The sequence below is a fragment of the Eurypyga helias genome, unplaced genomic scaffold, assembly GCF_000690775.1.
Source record: "Eurypyga helias isolate BGI_N326 unplaced genomic scaffold, ASM69077v1 scaffold2174, whole genome shotgun sequence".
NCBI classification, from domain to species: domain Eukaryota; kingdom Metazoa; phylum Chordata; class Aves; order Eurypygiformes; family Eurypygidae; genus Eurypyga; species Eurypyga helias.
Window position 1 is genome coordinate 3,587 of NW_010244171.1, and position 20,609 is coordinate 24,195.

The following is a 20,609-nucleotide window of genomic DNA, read 5'->3' on the forward strand; positions in this document are numbered from 1 at the left end:
CACCTCTTCCTCTGCCTGAGCTCTCTCCGAGAGGGATTTCTTCTTCCTCTCTGCGAGGTTCTGCAGTACAGAACAGGACTTAGAGAACAGGCCAGACTGCACTGAAGTAGCCTCTTCCTCGTGCACAGAGCTTCCCCCTGAGCAGAGAAGCTTATCACTCTAAAATCAAGCCGAGATTTATTTTATAGACAGAAAGGTTAGCATGTTACTGGTTAAGATAATTAAAACAAATTCACATAAGCACCAAGGATCTGCCAGCACAGGGACCCTTGCCTGCAGACGAGTCAAGATTCCCCCCCTCAGTATTTACACGTGAGAACGGTGGGCTAAAGGAACCCTGCACGTTCGCCACGCTAGCGCCAGCCATACCCTTTCAAGAGTCTCCTTTTCCACTCTTAAGTCCATCAGCTCCTCTTCCAGTGCTGTAATCTTCATGTCCAGCTGTTTGCGGCTCTGCTTCTCAGCTTTGAGTTTAGTCTGAGTGTCCTCAGAGGCTTCTTGGAGCTCTGCAAAAAACACCCTTTACTGTGCATTTCAGCGCTACATATTTCAGCTTCGCGCGTTTGGGAGTGCTGGGAAGGAAGGGCATCTCTTGCACAATGAAATCAACACCACGGCCTGCATCTGCAGTGAGAACTAGAGTTTATCAAGAGCTGCTTCTGTAAAACAGCAGTGCTTTGTAAAACAAGCTCAGCTTTCATCTTAACTCGTCCACCTCTGGCTTCTCTACAAAAGGTTAGTCAGTAATGCCAAGAGCTCACTTCTACAGAAGGCATCTCTGTGACAGGATGATTTTGTTCATTGGCTCGGCCCACTTTCCTTTAGTGGATGCACATACCCCTCAGACATTCTACTTTGATACCCTGTTACTGATCCCAGGGAAAGCAGGAACAGATACTCCAGAAGAAAGGAAAAACTGGTGACTTAGAGGGAAAAGAGTGACAGCAAGGAGCTCTCTCGGAGCAGGCACGAGCAGCCTCACCTGCTAACTGTGCTTGCAGCTTGTTGAGCTGCGTCTCATGCCGCTCCGCGCCATGCACGGCGGCAGACAGCTGCTTCCGCAGGTCCATTTCCTTCTTCTGGTGGGCAGTCAGCTCCAGCTGCAGCTGGGAAACCTGCGCTGTGGCAGCCGCTAACTCCTCTGCAACTTTGGCCTTATCACACAGCGGAGCAGGGAAAAGGAAGGGGGAAGAAAAAACAGGGGTGAGTGTGAGGAGGCACCAGAACTGTTCTCACAGGAAGAGCTGATAAGGTACTGGAGATCTTATCAGGGAAGTGCTGGGATGCAGCACCTCACTGACATCTCCAGATTGAAGAGGTAACAATAACTTTTGTGCCACGTCACTGTGTAGCGTTTGGCTGTAACCTGCCCAGACTGGCTCTGGTTGGTTCCACCAACCACCGCATCACCCCATGGGTGAGTTTTCCCGAAATGCTTACTCGTGTTTTGAAGAGCAGTACCCGTGCCTGGTGGCTCTGCTCAGGGTTTTCAGGCTATGACAACAGCTATTCCAGTAAAAGCCTGGGCTCCAACATCTAATTACCTACAGTAAGCTTACAAATCACTGAAAAGCCACACAAAACATAGGCTTGTTCCAGCCAAAAGAGCACCTTCCCTCCGGAGCACATGGCAGAGTCACCTGGAGGTGCCAGCACAGGCAAGGCTGTCCTTTTGGAGCACAGTTCTCACAGCACCTTGTTGACCTGTTCAGATTTAGCATTGCCCAAGGTCAGTGACTCACAGAAAACCAGGTGCTAATACAGCTCGTAAACAATATGTAGGAGAGGCTCAGGGCATCAAGACCAAGTCTCCAAGTCACGTTCCCAGTTCTGTTACATGGCAGGATTCAGAGGATGCTCTGCAAAGACAGAGCTACACCCGTCAGAAAACCTTACTCGCTGCAGGGAATACCTGAACAGCTTTGCCACCTGTGCCTACACTCAGAATCCCTACAGGCTGTTGTGTTCTTGTAATGGTAAGTTCTCCTGAACTGGAGGTTCTCCCTGCGTTATCCTGTAAGAGAACTAAAGCCTTTCCCTTCAGACTACAGCCACCACCTTCTGGCAGAGAAGAGCTGTGAGCAGAATTGTTCCAACCACGGTGAGGATGAATCCGTGCCGCCCTCGAGGGCTGGGATACTACACCACTCATTTTTAAGAGGAAGAAGCATTTCAACAGAGACTGGCTAAAACCAGATCTGCTTTCCTCGTACGTTTCCATACGTGCCTTACTCAAGTTCAAGACACTGACTTGCAGCACGCTAAAACCAAAAGCTAACCCCTGGCATATGTAAAGGAATTTTAATGCTTGTCTATGTCTTTAATGGCACATAAAGAAAAGGAAATTCTATGCCCGGAACTGCTACTAGACTTGCATTTCTGCACTACATGCTTCATGTCTACACTAGCTCAGCTGCAGCCTCCAGCTTTCTGATACCAAGACCCTCGTGTGATCGGTATCTGGCTCTGACAATTACAGGATCCTGCCCTGTTGCTCCCACGGGGGAGGTGAACCGAGCAGCAACGTGACAAAGTTCTTTACAAGGGCTCCCCAAAGAAAGGCAGTGCCAATAGCTACACTGCCCGTTCCAAGGCCCTTTTCCAAGTTGAAGATCTGTGGCAATTCTTTTCATGCCAATCAGCTCCTAGCATGCTCAGGAGGAAGCTGGGCTGGCACTACCTGGGGCACAATTATCTATCACCTACACAGTCAGCAGACACACTGCCTCACCTGGTCCCAGCCCCGATCCACTGGCAGCATGCGCTAGGAAGAGAAAGCAGTGACAGGAAACAGGAAGAGTTAAGAACACAAAGGGAAAGGCAGAGGCATTCATCATCATCAGAAAAGCACAATGCTTCATTACAGGAGCCTAAGGCAGGCCAGAGAAGCCTTTAAATTACTCCAAGAACTGTCAAAGCTTGGACAGAAAAAGGTAGTGAAGCCGGGCTTAAAAAGAAAGACGCTAAAGGTGTTGTTACAGGGAATTGCACACCACAGATGCAGGAATTGTCTGACACGTGACTACCCTCTCACTGCACTGGAGAGCGTGGGGTGTTACGTACTGCAGGGGACAGAAGCCCTCATCTAAAGCTGTGATGTGCTCGACAGGGTCGAAGACCTGTAACCCCAAAGCAGCGAGCTACTGACACCCCTTCTCCGTGACCCTGGGTACAGACACCTGGCCTGTATCACAAAATAAATGGTGAGTCACAGTTTTGAAGTAAAGAGTAGATAACACAGCTTAAAAGTTCTCCTCCCTGATTCTGTCTGTCCATAGCCATCTCAGCAACTGCAGCCACGGGGCAAGCTAGGTTAGATAAAAGGAAGAGGAAGGAATACCAGCCTTTGTATTTCCAGTCACAGAACTAGTGGAGATCTTCTCCAGCTCAAGCCATGGCTTTGCTGCTCTGAGCCTGAAGCCTGTTCGTGTAACAGTGCTATCACCTCCACAGCAACTGGTGAATCGAGGGGAGTACCACTGAAGACGAGGCCCAGAAGATCCCTGAAGATCATCTTACACTACAAAAGATGCTCCCTCCCCAAGGTACTTAGTGTGCTAGCTGGATGTTGCACTCACTGGCAGAAAGGAGTTCTACTTATTATTTCAATCTGACTTATTCCTGATCAGAATCTCTCACTCTCCCCAAATATTATGGGTATGTGACTTGGGCTCTCAGTGGGAAAACACAGTCCTTTACTGTCTGCCCACGCCAGCTTTTCAGCCACGTTTTGTTCTCTTTCACATGCTTGCCAGCAGACTTTGGAAAGCTGCAGTTTCGGTCACTTTTAAGTGCACCGAGTTACGTCCCTCACGCAGAGCAAGCTTCTACGTCACATTTGGAGAGACACAGCTCTGCGGGGGAGCACAGTGCAGGACTGAACTTGGTGTAATTTAAGAAGCCAGTGCTCAAGAAAGCCTAGGAGACAGCAGGGATTACAGACCCCAGGGCTAGCCTGCCTGCGCTGGGCTGCCGCGAGTGAACGCTGCGGGACGCGCAGCAACGCGGACGTGCATGCGACTGGTTCAAAAGCCACTTCTCGACAGCTCCTTTCACAAAAGCACAATACATTATTGGTAGAAACAACCAGCTTTTGATTAAAGAAATGTAGAAAAAGTGCAATGAAGAAACTCCAGCAGGAAATATTTTTTCTTACAGCTACATTCACTCTAAGTCAGCCCAACAGAAGGATTTTTTCTGAAACCTCAGTGCAACTAAATAAATGAAATACGTTTTCAACCCGACAAAGCCCTGTAATACCCACAGTTCCTCAACATATTGGCCACAGACCTATGAAGTTAACAATAAATCAGGCACTATCCTGCAAGATAAGAATATTAAAGCTATGACAGCATAAATATCTACGTCTATATCCTCTGTCCTGCTTTTATCATGAAAGCCATTAAAACATTCAATGTTGTTTTCAAAACATGAGTTCAGAACTGCAGTTTTCTTGTGAGAGATCTGACTTAAGCCTTGACTAACAAGGCTTCAGAAACAAGCAGCCCCTTTCCTGGCTGCAGCCAGAGGTCCTTGGCTCGGTGCACTGTCAACATTACCTTCTCCTGCTCTGCATGCAATACTCTTGCCTGTGTGTTTTCATTTGTTGTCTGCAGTGAATGGTTCCTCTGCTCCATCAGCAGGTTATTTTGTTCGACGTATCTGTGAACAGGAGAAGGCTGCATGAGCACTGACATAAACACCCGACTTGGAGCAAAGGGCTCAGATACAAAAGGTGATGGTTCAAAGCAGTTTCTTCATGACAAGTCCCAGACAACTGTGCATGATGTCCTGCACTAAGAGCCTGATCCCAAAAGGGTGGAATGGCTGCGCCTGGCACAGCAGAGGTGTATCAGTCTGGGTAAGTGCTTTACCTCTCTGCAGCAAGTCTCATGTTTCATCAGACAGTCAGGAGTTTTGATAACCTGACAGCCGCTGGCCTCTGCCATTTCCTTAAACAAGTGATTCCCCTTCTTAAACTGAATGGAACACCCCCAAAGTGGAACTAGGGACACCAAATCCCCTACAATTTCTTCCACCTTACTAAAAAGCTAGCACAAGTAAAATAACTCCCAGAGGCAGAGCAAGCATGCTCAAAGAAGACAGTATGACCTGGGGTGGTTTTTTCCCCTCTGCTTTTTACACAGTCCCATTTACCGTAAACCACAGCTTTGGAGATATGCCCTGCGGAGAGGGGGAAAAGCCCACACTTTTAATACCTTTAAAAAAACCCCCAACATCAGAACATACCATTATACTGAAGTCCACCTCTCCTAGCTACGGCTAACCAGTGTAAGCTGGAAGGTCTTTGCAGATGCAGAGGGGTTGCACCCTCCCACTCCTTACCTCTGACTGCGCTCAATCAACTCGCTGATCTTCTCATTCTGCTCCTCAATCCGACTACTCTTCTCAAATATCTCTTGCTTCAGTCTCTCGTTCTCCTAAAGCACAGCCCAGACGGAATATTCATCTTACTTGGAACTCCTTGCAGCAGTACCCAAACCTTTCTTTTGTACAGTGGTGAGGCTGACCACCCTCCGTGGTAACATCACAGGAAGGCACCAAGCTACACTTAGCGGGGATCATGGCGCAGGACAGTGGTTGCCAAACCACATTCTAGAGAATATTGTATCTGGTTCATTATTTCACCCCCAAAACCAAGAGTGTAAGGGTGCTGTCTAGAAAAACTAGAAAGTGTGAGACTAAGTAGTGGAACCAGAAGTTCTTGCAACAATCAGATTGTTGTGGGTTAAGCCCATAACGGTTTAAGAAGAGGCTGAATTTCTCTCACATGAACTTTCCATCAGGGCCCATTAAATATCAGTGTGTCAGTTCTGGCTCGGAAAGTACCCAAACCACAAGCTGTTGAGAAGAGCTTTTCTGGGGGGAGAGGAGTAGAAATCCTTGTGTCTCTCACACTTGTACCTAGGCAGCTGGTGTTGGCCATGCAAAAACAGAGCTCAAGAGTGGATGGACATTTGGGCCAAGCCAGTACAGCGATCCCCATTAGGAAGAGTGGGCTCCAGCTCCTCATGGGAGTAGTCAAATAAGGTTGGCCATGCTCACCTGTATTATGCGTTGGATATTGCTCATGATCATGGAGGCTTCCATAGTGACAGAGGAGATGCCAGGCAGTAGTGAGCTGTTACTAGTGTTTTGTTTCTTCAACTCCTCCACCTGTAAGGATAAGCCATTCTTAAGCCAGATGAAATGAATTTATGGAGGTGGGCAAGTGCTAAACACCTGCAAAGACCCATTTCACTGTTCCATCTGATCAGCTGCAGGGTACATGCTACTCTATCAACTGTGACACCTCCTGAAGGGCAGTGAATCTCTCCAAACAGAACGCATCATACGATATTTAAGATGGTAAGAGGCAGCCCCTTCCCCCAAGCCTAGTCTTCCCTGAAATGAATTTATGGAGGTGGGCAAGTGCTAAACACCTGCAAAGACCCATTTCACTGTTCCATCTGATCAGCTGCAGGGTACATGCTACTCTATCAACTGTGACACCTCCTGAAGGGCAGTGAATCTCTCCAAACAGAACGCATCATACGATATTTAAGATGGTAAGAGGCAGCCCCTTCCCCCAAGCCTAGTCTTCCCTTTTTCACAGCAGCTGAACCATATTGGAATTTTCAGTCAGTACCTCACTTACAAACAGGCATTTAAACAGAGCCAACTCCTCAGACTGTATTTGAGAGCAAATAGCAGTAGTGTTGTTAACAAGCCTACGCCATACGCTACCTTGGCAGCAAGATGATCCATTTTATCTACGACTTTGCTAACTGCCATTCGGATTTCGGTGTTATGCTGCCGAGCTTCTGTCATCAAAAAGGACGTAACATCCCCAGGTGCTTGAATGGAAAGGAGAGAGAGCTGTAGTCATAAGGAGCAAATGCCTGCATACAGACATACCAGAAGCAACACCTGGCAGTTTGAAGCCTGACAGAGAGTACAGCCGCTCTCTTCCCAGAAATAAAAGGGACATGGTATCTGGAAAAATAATAAAGTAGGTATTTTCCAAATAACATGAATATGCAGGTTCATGACTACAGGAAATTCTTGAGCCACGTGACAGCACTTATGTCGGCAAGAGGGAAGCCCCCAGACACACTAGAATGGTACACAAAGAGGTACAATCAGACAACAGGAACGAAGGTTGGCTTCTGAAACTTTGAACTGAAACACACGTGCTCCAAGAAAGGTTCAGCTGTACCCAAATCTGCCCCAACAGGGATTACTTAAACAATTCTTTAAATGCCCTTAGTCACTCCTAGGTTGTGCCTTTTCTGGGGCTATGTCCTCTCACTTAGTAAAGGCCTCTATGTGTACACTTAAATTCTTTCCCTGGCTGGTAGGAGACTGTTTACTGTTAGTTACATTTATCACTGGAAGCACCAGCTATAAAATACCTTTAGTAATACACAGCCTTGGGAATGCACCTAGAAATTCCATACCCTTTCACACTGCACAAAGTTCCTTAAGGAAGGAAAAAGATGGATATTTATTGGGAAATGTTTGCCCCTATTGGGTATTAAAAAATTAGCATTTCTGAAACAGCACGGCTTTACAGACAGGATGAAAGCCTAAGCATATGCTACCACTGCTACCTAAATCATCATTACAAACAGTTTACTGCAGGGTTTGCAGCCTTCTGGAAAGCACATACTTTTTTAACCATACCTTGGTAGGGTGCAGGATACATCTGTCCTACAGGCTGGAGCTGAGAAGCAGATGCAGCAGTTTGGGGGTAAGCAAATGCCATTCCTGGATATGCCTTGCAGAACAAGTTCAACAGATTAGAGTATGTTTTCATATTTCCTCCCCTCCTCATACTTAAGTAGTTTTCACATTTTTTTAGGCCCCAGAGCAAGGATGACATTTGAAAAGAAAGAAAACACAACAGAGTTGAGAGCTGGAAGTCAAACTACACAACAGTCACCGTAAAGGGAAAATACCAGTCACTCTTCTTTCAAGGCTTAGACACGTGTTCATGTTACCACAGCTTAATAAGTTACCTTCTTCACTGAAGTTTAAGCAAAAAGATGTTACCCTGTATTTGTGAGAGGCAAAGATCAGCATGTGAACAGCTCCCTGAAGTTACCCTAACCCGAACACAAGGCTATTCCTAGGAAGGGCTCAAAGTGCAACACAACTTGACCACAGCTTTACCGCTCAGTGCTCAGAGCTAAACAGAGCAACGAACGCATTAAATGCTCGGAGTACCTCACTCACACCCATATACTCCCTCAGGCAAGGAAAACAGAAAAATTACCTTCAAACCACTACATCCAAATCACTGTCAGATTAAAAAACTTTACCTTAATGACTAGTTTGTATTTCAACCAACAGAAAAGCCTGTCTTCACCTGCTACGTTACCCCTTCTTCATTTTTAGCACAAGGAAAATGCAGAGCTGATACAATGCCCCACCAGCCTGGGGCTTGGTGGCTTTTCTTTTGTTTAAACTTAGTGGTTTTATTCATTATCAAACGTTGTCTTCCTCTGCCTGGACCCTTTAAAAACAAACCATGCATCTATGCGACATAGGCCACCGATTTCCAAAAGCTCCAGAAAATAAATTGAGTGAAAATAACTACAGAAAGCAGAGAGTAAAACGCTTGGGTTTGGCCTTTATAACACTGTTTGTATGACAGCTTTGTACCAAGTCTTCACTATCTGATGTGGAAAATACACAGGGTTAAGCCCTCAAAGTTTCCTTGTGAGCAAGCAGATTGCATCACTTTACAGCAGCAGCACATGCCTTTCAAAGGAATCATTCTTCTGCCTGATGAAATCCCATGACCCATAAACACGTTAAAGTGTGCAAATGAGCTCTCACAGAAAAACAGACCATGGACTGCATTGACAAGCATTCAACTAAAATGCTTTTGTTTTTACCTGCTCTACAAGTACTTTGAAGTTTTTATTGTATCCACTAAAAAAGCAGATATTAAACAAAGTCTGGTTAATTCTTAATTCAACTGTAAGAAGCCAGAGCAGGCAGAAAATTAACCCTTTTTGATTAAATTCTAAGAGGGATGTGATGGAATTCAGAGAATGCCATAGAATAGTCACAAGAAGCAGCCTGGGACTCTCATCCTTACATGTTGCTGTAATGTCCTTGCTCCCAGCAATGGAGAAGACAATAAAACTTATTAGAAAGAGGTGTCAATATTCTCCTTGATTTCATTTTGGTACCTGAAAGCCCTGTGCTCCTCCAGGCAGAGCTGAATGTGGCTGGATTGTTGCAGGTATTAAAGCAGCAGAAGATACTGGGGCTGCAGAACCAGATGCCTGAGGTGCTGAAAGGGAAGAAAGAAATTTAGCACACCACAAAGTAGCTAGACATAATTTAATTCACCACATGTGAAATGGCCAAAAAAGTCATTATACAGACAAAAATGTAACACAAGTCTGTCTGCAGCCTTGTGAAAATTCAGTCCAGCCAAACAAGTGATAAAATGTCAAGAAGAGAGACATCTTTCACAGAAACTGAATGTCTAGCTACATTGAGACAGTCTCCTTTTCATTTGAACAAAGGTGGCTCTGAAGGTTACTGACACAAGATGTTACTCAGCCTGACTCTAACGACTGCTCAGCTGACCAGCAGCTGACATTACTGTTCCATCATGGGAAGACAGACCAAGCCACTTCCGAGCTGCCAGCCCTCTGATGTCCTTCGTTATTATTTCCATCATTTTCAAACAAAACAAACCAAAACCCTTCACTGGGAAAGGATTTGTAACAGTTCCCTTTACAAATCACATGTCCTGGAAATCTCAGTGCCATCCCAGCACGAATGACGACAGAGTGGCTCGTGCGCTGTGGCTGCTCTTGCTCAAGAGATCACCATGAAGACACACTCCAAGGATGTCAGTCCTGTGCTTTCTGAATTAGTCCACCTATGGATCAGCGTTATTAGAAGCTATCAGTTCTGTTTCAGTTCCTGAAAGAAACCCTCTGCTTGTACTGGAAGCCTGCAGAGTGAAGCTTCCGTGCCAATCCCAGGCTCGCAGGGCATTACCTTGCGATGACACCGTGGGCAGTACTGCATGAGCTGGCTGCGACGGTCTCGCTGAAGATGAAGCCACTGGTTGCGCTGTCCCTCTCAGCATATTTGGATCCTAAAAACAATGAATCAGCATTCATTGGAACATGCAGAAAAGAACAAGTGAGCAGTGTGAACCCAAGATGACTTGAGGCAGCGTTATCCAATTAACGCAACTGAACTATCTAGTGGAATCGTTAAACCCTTTTGCCCCAGAAAGGGAGCACGCTTTCCCTGTACCAAGGGAGAGCTGTTGCTACGGATCCCACTGTAGAAAAAGCACTTCCCTGACTGGTGACGTACCTCTATTTCCGAGTCACTGGAGTCAAGCTGACTCCCCGATGTCCCGGCAAGGAAAGGCAGCATGGGCTGTCCCATTTTAGCCATCCGAGAAATCAGCTTTGCCTTTGCTACATCTGGATTCTAGAAGAAATGTTTGCAGTTACTCTTCCTCTGGCTCTCAGCCCAAGCTTTTCAGTCAGAGACATCTGTCAGGATGAGACTCTTAAATCACTGTCTTAATAATTCTGGTTCTTTCAGTTTTTCACTGTGTGAAAAAACAGTTTAAGCACACAAGAGAACACTGGATTTGTTACTCTAGCTTGCTTTATACTCTCCTTCCGGGATGACATCGCAGAAAAATCACAGAAAAATCTATCCCTGCAAGAAACACAGCAACAGGAAGAAAATGTGCCAATTAAGGAAGCTGCTTAGCAGCATTTTTTATCCTGAGGCACACTTGCCAAGTCTTCTCTATATAACTTCTATATAAAGTTATACCCAATGTCCCAATTACTCTTTGTTATCCATTTTAAATCTGTCCATTTATCTGAAAAGACAACTAGCCTTGTGAATATCCACATGGCCAAAGTAACTTTGCATTTAAGAGTAGGAACTGGGACTGAGGTTCCTCATTTTCTGCTAATCCCTTCAAAACCAAGGCCCTAATCTGCTGGCAAGTCAACACGAGTGTCTTGCATGATGCTCACTCCACCTTCAGCAACACTGAATGCAAAGGTGAAACCAACCAAGCTTCCCTCCTTCAGGCTTCAAATGAGTTAGGAAAACACAACACTTACTGCTAGCTGCTCACTGATGGAGTTCGACTTGACCCGAACAGCTGGCTCCCTGAAAAGCCAAGCAGGTGTATGTCGGTATCGGAGATCAACCAAGACGAAATTCAGGATCCAACATGCTGCGTTTCTAAACACTGTCAAACACACCTCCCCCCAGGAAAAGTGTGTTTGGGTTGTGGGTTTTTTTAATATCATGAGCATTTCTTTTAGCTCACTTTTGGAAGACTCTCTGCAACATTACCTGTACATTTCAGAAGACCATTATGGAGAAGTTCCATGACTGTGGAACAGATTACAGAAAGATGATGGAGAGGGTGGGCAGGCCCTGGGACAGGTTGCCCAGAGAAGCTGTGGATGCCCCATCCCTGGAAGTGTCCAAGGCCAGGCTGGATGAGGCTTGGAGCAACCTGGTCTAGTGGAAGGTGTCCCTGCCCATGGCAGGGGGGTTGGAACTAGATGAGCTTTAAGGTCCCTTCCAACCCAAACCAGTCTCTGATTCTATGATTTTGTGGATTGCTGCAATGACCTCATTCTGGTACAAACGATTTTAACCAAGTCAAGTAACAAACTACTTAGGGCAACAAGAACAACACTAAAACTGGAACTTCCTAAAAACAATGACTGACCAACTAGTTAATTTAAGAAACAAATGATAATGTAAACTTTGCAATTGCACAGATCAGCCGTTACCCTAGACCACCTTATGCCTACGCTGCCACCCGAGATGAGAAAGCTGCTGTAGCAGTATCCACACAGTTCAGTCACACCAGATCTCAGTAATGCTGTAGACTTCTTTCATCTGTGCCATCTCATTCTCTTTAAATCTCAAGGTCAGCACTCAAGCAAAGTCTCCTGCAAGTCTTGTTAGCAAGCATCCCTCTGCCACACTGAGGGCGCTACGCTGGCACGCAGAGCACCCACATCTGCTGAACGATGTGTTAATGCAGCGCTGTGCCACGTGCTTACGAGCACTGGCATCTTGGAATATGGCAACTTGTGTGAACCATGCTGCTTCTTACCCAGGCTTTGGAGGTACTGTAGATGGAGGCAGTAAACCAGCGTCTGCAGAGAAGCCATCCGAACTGGGTACCGGAGAAGGTGCAGGAGAATCCCTTGAAATAACACTCTGCCCATCCGAACCAGAGCATTCCTTTACCAACTTCACCTTAAAAAGCACATAACGAAAGTGATGTTTTTCTGGGTTCCTAAAACAGTTTTCAGCAACTTGTTTATTTCTGATGACTCCTCCTTTGTCAAACTCTTGCACTTCAAGCAAAAGCATACAACTGACCCAGAACTGGAGAAGCTGAGTCTTTACATCCTGTCATGCCTCACCGAGTACTTCATTTTCCCAAGTGACTCACAAATAACAATGAAAGAATCCCAAGACAGTTAGAACAACAGACATGCCTTAGTAAACAGCCTAGAGGGATTTCTGGGGTTTAGGGTTTTGTTTTTGTTTTCTTTTTTAAATTAAATATATGTATCTTCCTGAGGTGTCTGGTTTATAACAGTTCCTGAGCTGTAGTTCTCAGGCCAACAGCAGGTTTTCACCTTGCAGACAGACACTGCCACCCAACAGCCACAAAGCAGATGTAAATTAAACGTGTGGCAGGAGACACTCACCCGCCTAACTTCCACCTCAAAAACTAGGGTCGAGTCTGGAGGGACACGGCCAGGCACGCCCTGAGCACCGTAGGCCCATGCCGGAGGAATAATGAGATACCTTCGCCCTCCTTTCTTCATCCCCATCATTCCTTCTTCCCAGCCCTTTGGTTTTCAGAGACACAACAGAAGAGAAAGTAAACGGTTTGATCAGTCACATGACAGTTTCTTTCAATGACATGGATTAAGACAGCTTCAGGCACCAGTTATATTGCAAAACACACAGATTCTTGTAAAATCCTATTTGTTTTCAATCTGCAGCACTAAACCTTTGTCTTACAACAAATAATGGCCAGTTATAAGCTGCAACATTAACTCAAGAATAAAGATGCTCTCCCAACATGTTCACTACGAAATCAGATACATCACTCTCTAGCATGAAGAATGGAGGCTTCCAGGTCTCTGTGTGGTTCCAGAAACCTGGTTCAAGTTTTCAATTTTGTAACTAAAGCAGCTCTCACAGATCACACAGATGACCTGGAGAAAAGAACTGCACGCTGTGCTGTGTGCTAATTCTGCAGCTGCAGGTGGCTTGCAGGGCACCTGTGGTGACCTCTCCAAGCATCCTGGGAAAGAACAGGACTCCATGCCATTGAGACCACTTCCAAATGGCTATGGAGCTCACAGAAAACACTCGTAGCAGAGGAGAGTTAGAAGTCAGAGCAATGCCAACTGTCAAACAGATGCCAGTATTTAACAGGATGGCTACTACACCCAGGCAACAGTAATAAGAAGATACACATTAAAACAAGAAGTAGAAAAACAGTCCTTCCTCAATAAAGGACAACTTGTAACAGGCCATATACAAATTACTCAGGTAATGCAAGTGACTTCAACAACAGCATATCACAACCTGATTTTATATAGTAACATAAGGAATTATCACACCACCTGGACTGAGAAGTTATTACACAGTCAAAACCCTCACAATTTGACTTAAGAGGGCAAAACCACTCTAGGCAGTACTGTCTTTTACTACACCGTCCTAAAACTTGTCAGTTGTCTTCACCCTCTCATGCCCTTCTCCCAGGTGTTGTACCAGAGCCATCTGATGCTCTGCTTCCGAGACACAATGAGAGGGGAGGAATCTGAAGTTCTCAAATTTAAATCCTCCTTTAGAGGTAGAGATCCCCGAGAACAAGGTAATGAATTAAGTGAAAACAGAAAGTAGAAAAACAAAGGAAAAAAACCCCAACCCAACCTAAAAAAGCCAACTCCAGAGAACAGGAAGCTTCCTTTTTACCAAACAGGACAACTTATTTCTAACACTGCCATTGGAAAGGAGGCTGAGCTATATGGTGAAAATTAAGAAGAAAAAGGTTGAGTGAGTCACTCTTACAGAGTGTTTCCTAAAGTGAAACAGAAATATCATATATGAATCCTGAACAAGATCTTCAGTAACTCATAGATCTAAGGTGTCAATCACAATGAAGTGCCAGAGGTTCTACCTTGATGACCTTTCCAGATCCCAGCTTTAACCGCAACAGCTTGTCTTTGTTAACATTTGAGTCAAACACCTAGAGAGTTGAAGAACAAAAACACAAAATATGTGGATTTCCCAACTGTTTCAAGATTCTCAACACAACCTCACACATTCCATAAACCCCTACAATCTCGTAGGTGTTATCTCCCATTCTGCTACTTCCAAAATTAATTCTCAGAGGTAAGAGAGAGCATGGCTACAGCTTCTAGTCCATTGCACAGTACAATTTCTTAAAATGAATGATAGCTGGAGGCTTAGACTTTAAAAGTGCTTTGAGCTTGATGGTCGGGACAGGATTGGGCTAAGTAAATCACTACACAACCAGCTTATATCAAGCAGCAACCAACTGGCTACAAGTTTTGTGCACTCAACTAAGACAAGGGGAGCTGAACAACTCCTTCAGGAGATTAGAAGCAAGCTGCTGTGTACCAGTGGTATATAGAGAGAAGCATGCCAGGCAGACCAAGAAAAACAAGAAAACCCCTAAAGATGAAAAAGAGAAGTCTCCTTTTTTATAGCAAAAAGATTCAGCTGCAGATGGATCCAAATGCAAAACCCTTTGCCACAAATTTCACTAATAGTATAAAAAGCAGAAGTGTTTTAAAGGTAATGCTTTCAAACATCAAAGCACTTCTTTTGCTTATTAGCAAACTGGATTGGATACAGCAGCAGAGGATGTAAACACAACCTCATTTGGAGATGCGTTTTGTGTCAGACAAGGCCCTTCTTATCACACCCACAAGCTGTTTCTGAAGAAGCATAGCCAGCTTCATTGTCCCTTCTCACCATTTTCATCAATATTAATGTGTGAGAGTGCCTGTGGAAGTTAAAATAATTTCAATCACCTCCTCCTGAACAGTGATGGAATACCTTATTATTCTATGGGCAACAGACGTGACCTCACTTACCGTGCCACAAGTGACTGAAGAAATACCTGTAACATCAGCCCCAGGATTGTGCTAGATGTAGCAGGTTCCTTCCAGGACTGTCACTCACTCAGTATTAGGAGGTAGCAGAAGTGTCTTTACCTGTCCAAGCCCGTTGTTCTGGAACAGCCAACCTGTATAGGCAATCTCCACAGAGTCTCCTGTTTCCACTCCCTGCCCTTCTCCAAGAAGAAGATCCTGGTAGAGGACCGAATCCAGCGCTGGGGAGCTGTTGCATTTGGCAATGCACACCTGGAGGAGGCAAGCCTGTCAACGCCTCTGGCCATTAAAACAGCCACAAGTTCCCCTGCGACTGCAGATCTGATGCACGTCTTGCTGTACTGATCAAGCCCAGGTTATAGATGTATTATGAGGCAGGCATGTTTCCTTGTGCTGAATTTTGCAGAGTAAATACTCTACTCTACAGGGCCACTGATCTTACAGTACTTGAGAATCTTCCCCAAAAATCTCAGAAGTAACAGGCTCCCTGTCTCCAAGGCCTGCGTCTAACGAACAGAACTCGGCCAGGCTCACTGCAGCTCTGCCTCAATCAGTCACACACGTGCTCAAAGCTGAACTTCAATGAGAAAGTACAACTTGGAACCTTTCGGCAATAAGGTGCTCTCAGGGATGTATCTTGATTTGCCTGCTGTTCCAAATAAGCCAGCAAGTCACACCTCACACAGAGTAAGTAGTTACCTGCTTACTGAAATCCATTGCTGCCTTTTCTGACTCAAACATGATGGACCAGTTTTGCCTCTGATCATCATAGAACGTACTGTAATTGTTGGGTTGAACCTGTGGGAAGGGAAATCAGTCCTGTATTATACATTAAAAGATGCAGTCAAATAAAAGAAAAGAAAAAAATTCACATACAAAAGAAGTTTAAAATAAGAGCTACTGAAATTAAGCAGAGGAAGAATCCTGCTGTATTACTACCCAAGTTCAGAACACACGAATTAGCTTTTATTTATGTGCTCATAATCATGGAAGAATTATTGTAATTCGAATACTTCAGCAAATGTTAAGTTGTTCACAGATGCTGTAGCTTTCACAAGATTTTTGAAGCTAGGTTCTACAATATATATTGAGATTTTTAAAAGTCATCTACTTTTCCTAACTATTGATTATGTTTAGACTTCCAGAATTAATTGGAGGACTCACTCCTCCTCACTTCTGGTGATGTGGTCTTTTAGAAGCTGACTACATAACCCATTAACCTTTCAAAATCCGCTTATAAAACTGAAAAGCAAGGCAGCATCCTGGCCAGAAATTTGGACTGAAATTCTATTTCCGAGTAAAATCTCTGTCTATCAAACCAAGACATTTTATGTCACCTGACGACAAGCTAAGAGCAGCAAATCAAAACACCAGTTTTCTGTAAAAGTGGCAGAAAGCAGAACTTCCTGAGAGATCCTGTTTTAGGACTTAACAACGCTCCAAACTGTTCTTATCAGCGGGAAAATGCTGAGTGTCAACTTTCTGAGAGAAAACATTTCCTTGCTATCTTTTCCTTCTGCTTGTTCAGCTGTATTCTCTCAGTCACTTCACTGCAAATTATTAGCAGAAGGCATTTTACTCTGTTTCTATTCATTGAAGGAATGCAAAACTCAAAACACCTCCTCTGTGACCCAGAGGTAGTAGGATACCTCCCACAGTGTACGAACTGGCATTATGAATTCTGCTGATGAAGTGCTCTGCAAAAGGCAGATGTAACAGTCTCTGTGCACTGCACATCAGGAGCAGAACAGCGCTCCCAGTCACCTCTTGCTGTGTCAGTCTGACGCCAAGAGCTGTAAAGACAGCATTCCAGAGTCAACCCCTGTTTGCTGTACACGATACAGATCACTGAACACATTTCTCATCCGGGGTCTTACCGTGAGTACGAAGCCTGGATGGATCCTTGCAGCCGTGATCTGTTGCTGCTGACTGATGTAAAGGAGGATCCTGTACTGGATTCCACAAGGAATTGGGCAGGGAAAAAGAACAAAACCAGGAACTCAACACCTCTTTAATTTTAACGTGCTTTGTCAAATTCTGAGCCTAAGGCTAAAATATTCATGCGTCAAAACCACCCTGCAGCAGCATTTTTTACAGCAAAACTACTTCACACATTTTTGTAACACCTATTAAAAACCCCTGAAGACAGACAAGCTTTATTTAGCTACACAAATCAAGCACTTCAAACTAATTATTATGCATTAAGCAAGATGCTTTAACTAATCCCACATTTTTTGAACTTACTGTGTAAAAAGATGGTACACTAATCCTTGAATACATAAAACTCGCAACACACAGCGTACAGGCATAAACCAATCACAGATTGAGCAGTGATACATTGGAGGGAGCTTCCCAAGTACTAAACAATGCATAGATAACATTATACTGACCTAGGCTCCTAAGGAAAAGTGCTTTCCTTTATGCACCTGCACTCTCCACAGTGATGTGGAGAGGTGGGAGCAATCTGCTAGCTTCCCCACTGTGCGGGTTGCAGTATTACAGAGGTGACCTGAGAAAGGCTTTGTGAGCTTCCTTCTGCCAGCCCTGTCCTTCCCAGCTCCCCACGGATGCCACACCTGAGCGCTGCTCAGATCAGCCACTCAGAAATTAATTTACCAACCTACTGGTTTTTGTTCTTGCCAAAGCAAGAAGCAACTTAGTGAGACAACACGCATTAGTGATCAGGGAATACAAAGCCCCATAAATACCAACATCAAGGACAGATCAGAGTATTCAAAGTACTAAACACACCAATTTACCCAGCACCTCAGTGGTGTGTTCTCAGAGGAGTACTGGGGGAGGAGAGATATTTTTCAGACCAAAGTAAAACTTAAACAAAGCATCTCTGTACTATTGGACAAAATCTTGCTTTATATTGATTTCCACATGCATAGACCCGTTGTCAAAGACATTCTGAATAAATATCAAAATCCCTTCCGGAAACATCAGAAAAGGTGCAGTGCTTGAAAAATGGAAACATTTCAGGCACAGGTTGTAGGAGACCTTACAAACTCATGGATTGCAGGAAAGAAAGGTATCACCAAGGTAAATGGCTGAGCCACAAGAAAAGCCAGGATGGCTGGAAGGCGTAAGCAGCAGTGGAACTGAGACCCCCAACATCAAAAGCAAAGACATTCTGGTGAGGTCAGAGAAACACTGCCTCATGTCAGCATAATACTCTTGTCATGAAAATGTTCAAGAAATGAAGTGTTTCTCACCTCCTTAGCAGCGTGGTTCCCCACTACAGCCGCTCCATACTTGCCTTGCTTCAAGTACTGCCCATTTGTACTGGAAGACAAGTGGGATATTCAGCTGCAGAACCATCCCTGCCTCAGATTTCTCTCTACTGCTGCTGAGTTTTTCTTCTTCAGAGTTCAGATCCCTTTCCTCATGCCTAAAATGTCAGGTAGCCTCCCTTAGCTTAAAGACATGACAACATTCTTGCTTGCCCACAGATTACAGGAGCATACATTATGGAGTTGGAGTTGAAAACTGCTCTTTTTACAGACCCATGGCTAATGAGTTTTTACATGATAGCAGTGTCAAATGGACAGAGAATTTTACTGCTGTCACTCTACGCTCATGCCTCTGTTCTCCATGAGGGAATGTGTGAGACAAACATCTGTCAGAGCTGCCTGGAAACAGTGCAAATGTCAGGCCAGCACCCCAGGATGCAGTTTCCTGTAATGGCCAAACCCAGAACCTGCTATTTATTTGACAACTACATAACCTCAAACTGCAGCACAGTAACCTAAACTGTTTGGAGCAGAAACTTGCATCGGCTTGTAGCATTTCCACCATGCAGACACACGTCTATAAACAATCGTCCCTTCCCACTCATCCAAAAATATCTTCCCTTTATGATTAGGTCTTAAGCTCCCATGGACAGAGACTCTTAACAGGTCATGCAGAAACTACTGCTGCACTTACTATCGATAAGCATGAACCGCAGTGGCCATGAACGCCGACGGAGCTCCTGAAGCTGCTGAGGCCACAGGAGCCTTCTGGGCTGCCTGACCTGCTGAAGAACAAAAAGCAGGAATACCTGTCAGTGATACAGAACTGCCCCGTTTGCTGGCTAGCAATGATGCCACCACACATTCCTTCCCCCATGGAAAAGTAACTCCAGAAGAAGATTAAAAAACAAAGTGATGTTCCAAAGTCACCAAAGGCCACGAAAGCACAGGGAGAGTAGTACAGGATCACAGGATAGCAGGGGTTGGAAGGGCCCTTTGGAGATCTTCTAGTCCAACCCCCCTGCCAAAGCAGGTTCACCGAGAGCAGGTTGGACAGGAACCCAGCCAGGTGGGCTTTGAGTATCTCCAGAGCAGGAGACTCCACCACCTCTCTGGGCAGCCTGTTCCAGTGCTCTGGCATCCTCAGAGTAAAGAAGTTTCTCCTCATGTTGAGATGGAAAATATCATTCAAGAAAACAAAGTGAATTATTTGCACTGCTGTTTGTCACCAAGGCCCTCATCTCCCCAGCACGATGCATGCTGCTAAGTTTTTTCCTCCAGCTCAAGCCCAGTTACTTACCAGCAGCCATTTGACCCTTTTTGGGCTGCTTTGGCGCAGTGTACTGGAAGAACTCATTTCCATGGCTTGAGACTGTTTGATCCAGACCAAAGAGAGAGGCCAATCTGGCACTAGAAAGAAATCAAAAACTTCGTATAAGCAGAACGTTCAGATAAAGAGGCTGGGGTAAGTAACACAACTGTGTTTCATTTCCTCAAAAGCTACTGTAAGGACTCGAAAGTTACAAGGAGTGAAGCTACACCAAAATAAAGTAGTTACTTCAAAGCAATGACTAGGATTACCCTCATATGAAATAGTTGCTGAAAAAGCTGTGTGTCAACGGAGAAGTCACCATTCAGCACTGGAATTTTTCTTCTTGGAATGTCCAGGAAACTATTTTTCCATTAAGTTTTGCAGTGGCAGATGCTCTCCCCTCAAAGGGCTGAGGTTTCATGCTGCAGGCAAGTTGGTTATTCCTACAGGATGTGTCATTTGCAGCTTTACTGCTTTCAGGCCATTCAAGCTCACATACTCCCGCCATCAGAGGACAAGTGAATAATTCAAACTACAAAGCAGAACCCACAAGGGACACCACTACTGGCAGTGGACCTGCAGCATTTTACATGATATCCTTGAAAAACGGCCATTTGCTAAGGAGAGGCTTAGTTTACAAGACCTGCTAAAGCCAAGCTCCTCGGAGAGGACAAGGAGCGGGCACAGCTGAGATCACAAGGGCTGAGGAATGTTGAAGTGTCAACAAGTTACACAGTGTAAGAAAACCTGCACGTGCTACACATTAAAATGGTATCGACACAAGGTGAAAACTGCTGAACGCCGTTCCAGCAGCCATCCCTGCCTGAAAGTCTCCCGTGGCGTTCTCAGGACCTCCCG

The 20,609-nt window shown here is 45.0% G+C and overlaps 1 protein-coding gene across 1 annotated transcript in view; it reads right to left on the minus strand.

The window, feature by feature from the left end:
• FKBP15 (FK506 binding protein 15, 133kDa) overlaps positions 1-19,849 on the minus strand; it is a gene marked incomplete at both ends in the record, with an annotated part of 23,421 nt that extends 3,572 nt beyond the window's left edge. Inside the window, 21 exon segments of the mRNA XM_010149645.1 lie at positions 1-60; positions 370-506; positions 983-1,154; positions 4,560-4,662; positions 5,347-5,441; positions 6,067-6,177; positions 6,748-6,857; positions 7,687-7,780; positions 9,204-9,307; positions 10,030-10,129; positions 10,357-10,476; positions 11,133-11,181; positions 12,149-12,294; positions 12,756-12,899; positions 14,243-14,311; positions 15,306-15,455; positions 15,903-16,001; positions 17,081-17,155; positions 18,422-18,491; positions 19,134-19,224; positions 19,740-19,849. Of these exon segments, the coding sequence (XP_010147947.1) occupies positions 1-60; positions 370-506; positions 983-1,154; positions 4,560-4,662; positions 5,347-5,441; positions 6,067-6,177; positions 6,748-6,857; positions 7,687-7,780; positions 9,204-9,307; positions 10,030-10,129; positions 10,357-10,476; positions 11,133-11,181; positions 12,149-12,294; positions 12,756-12,899; positions 14,243-14,311; positions 15,306-15,455; positions 15,903-16,001; positions 17,081-17,155; positions 18,422-18,491; positions 19,134-19,224; positions 19,740-19,849 (2,209 nt within the window).
• Between the last annotated feature and the right edge of the window lie 760 nt (positions 19,850-20,609).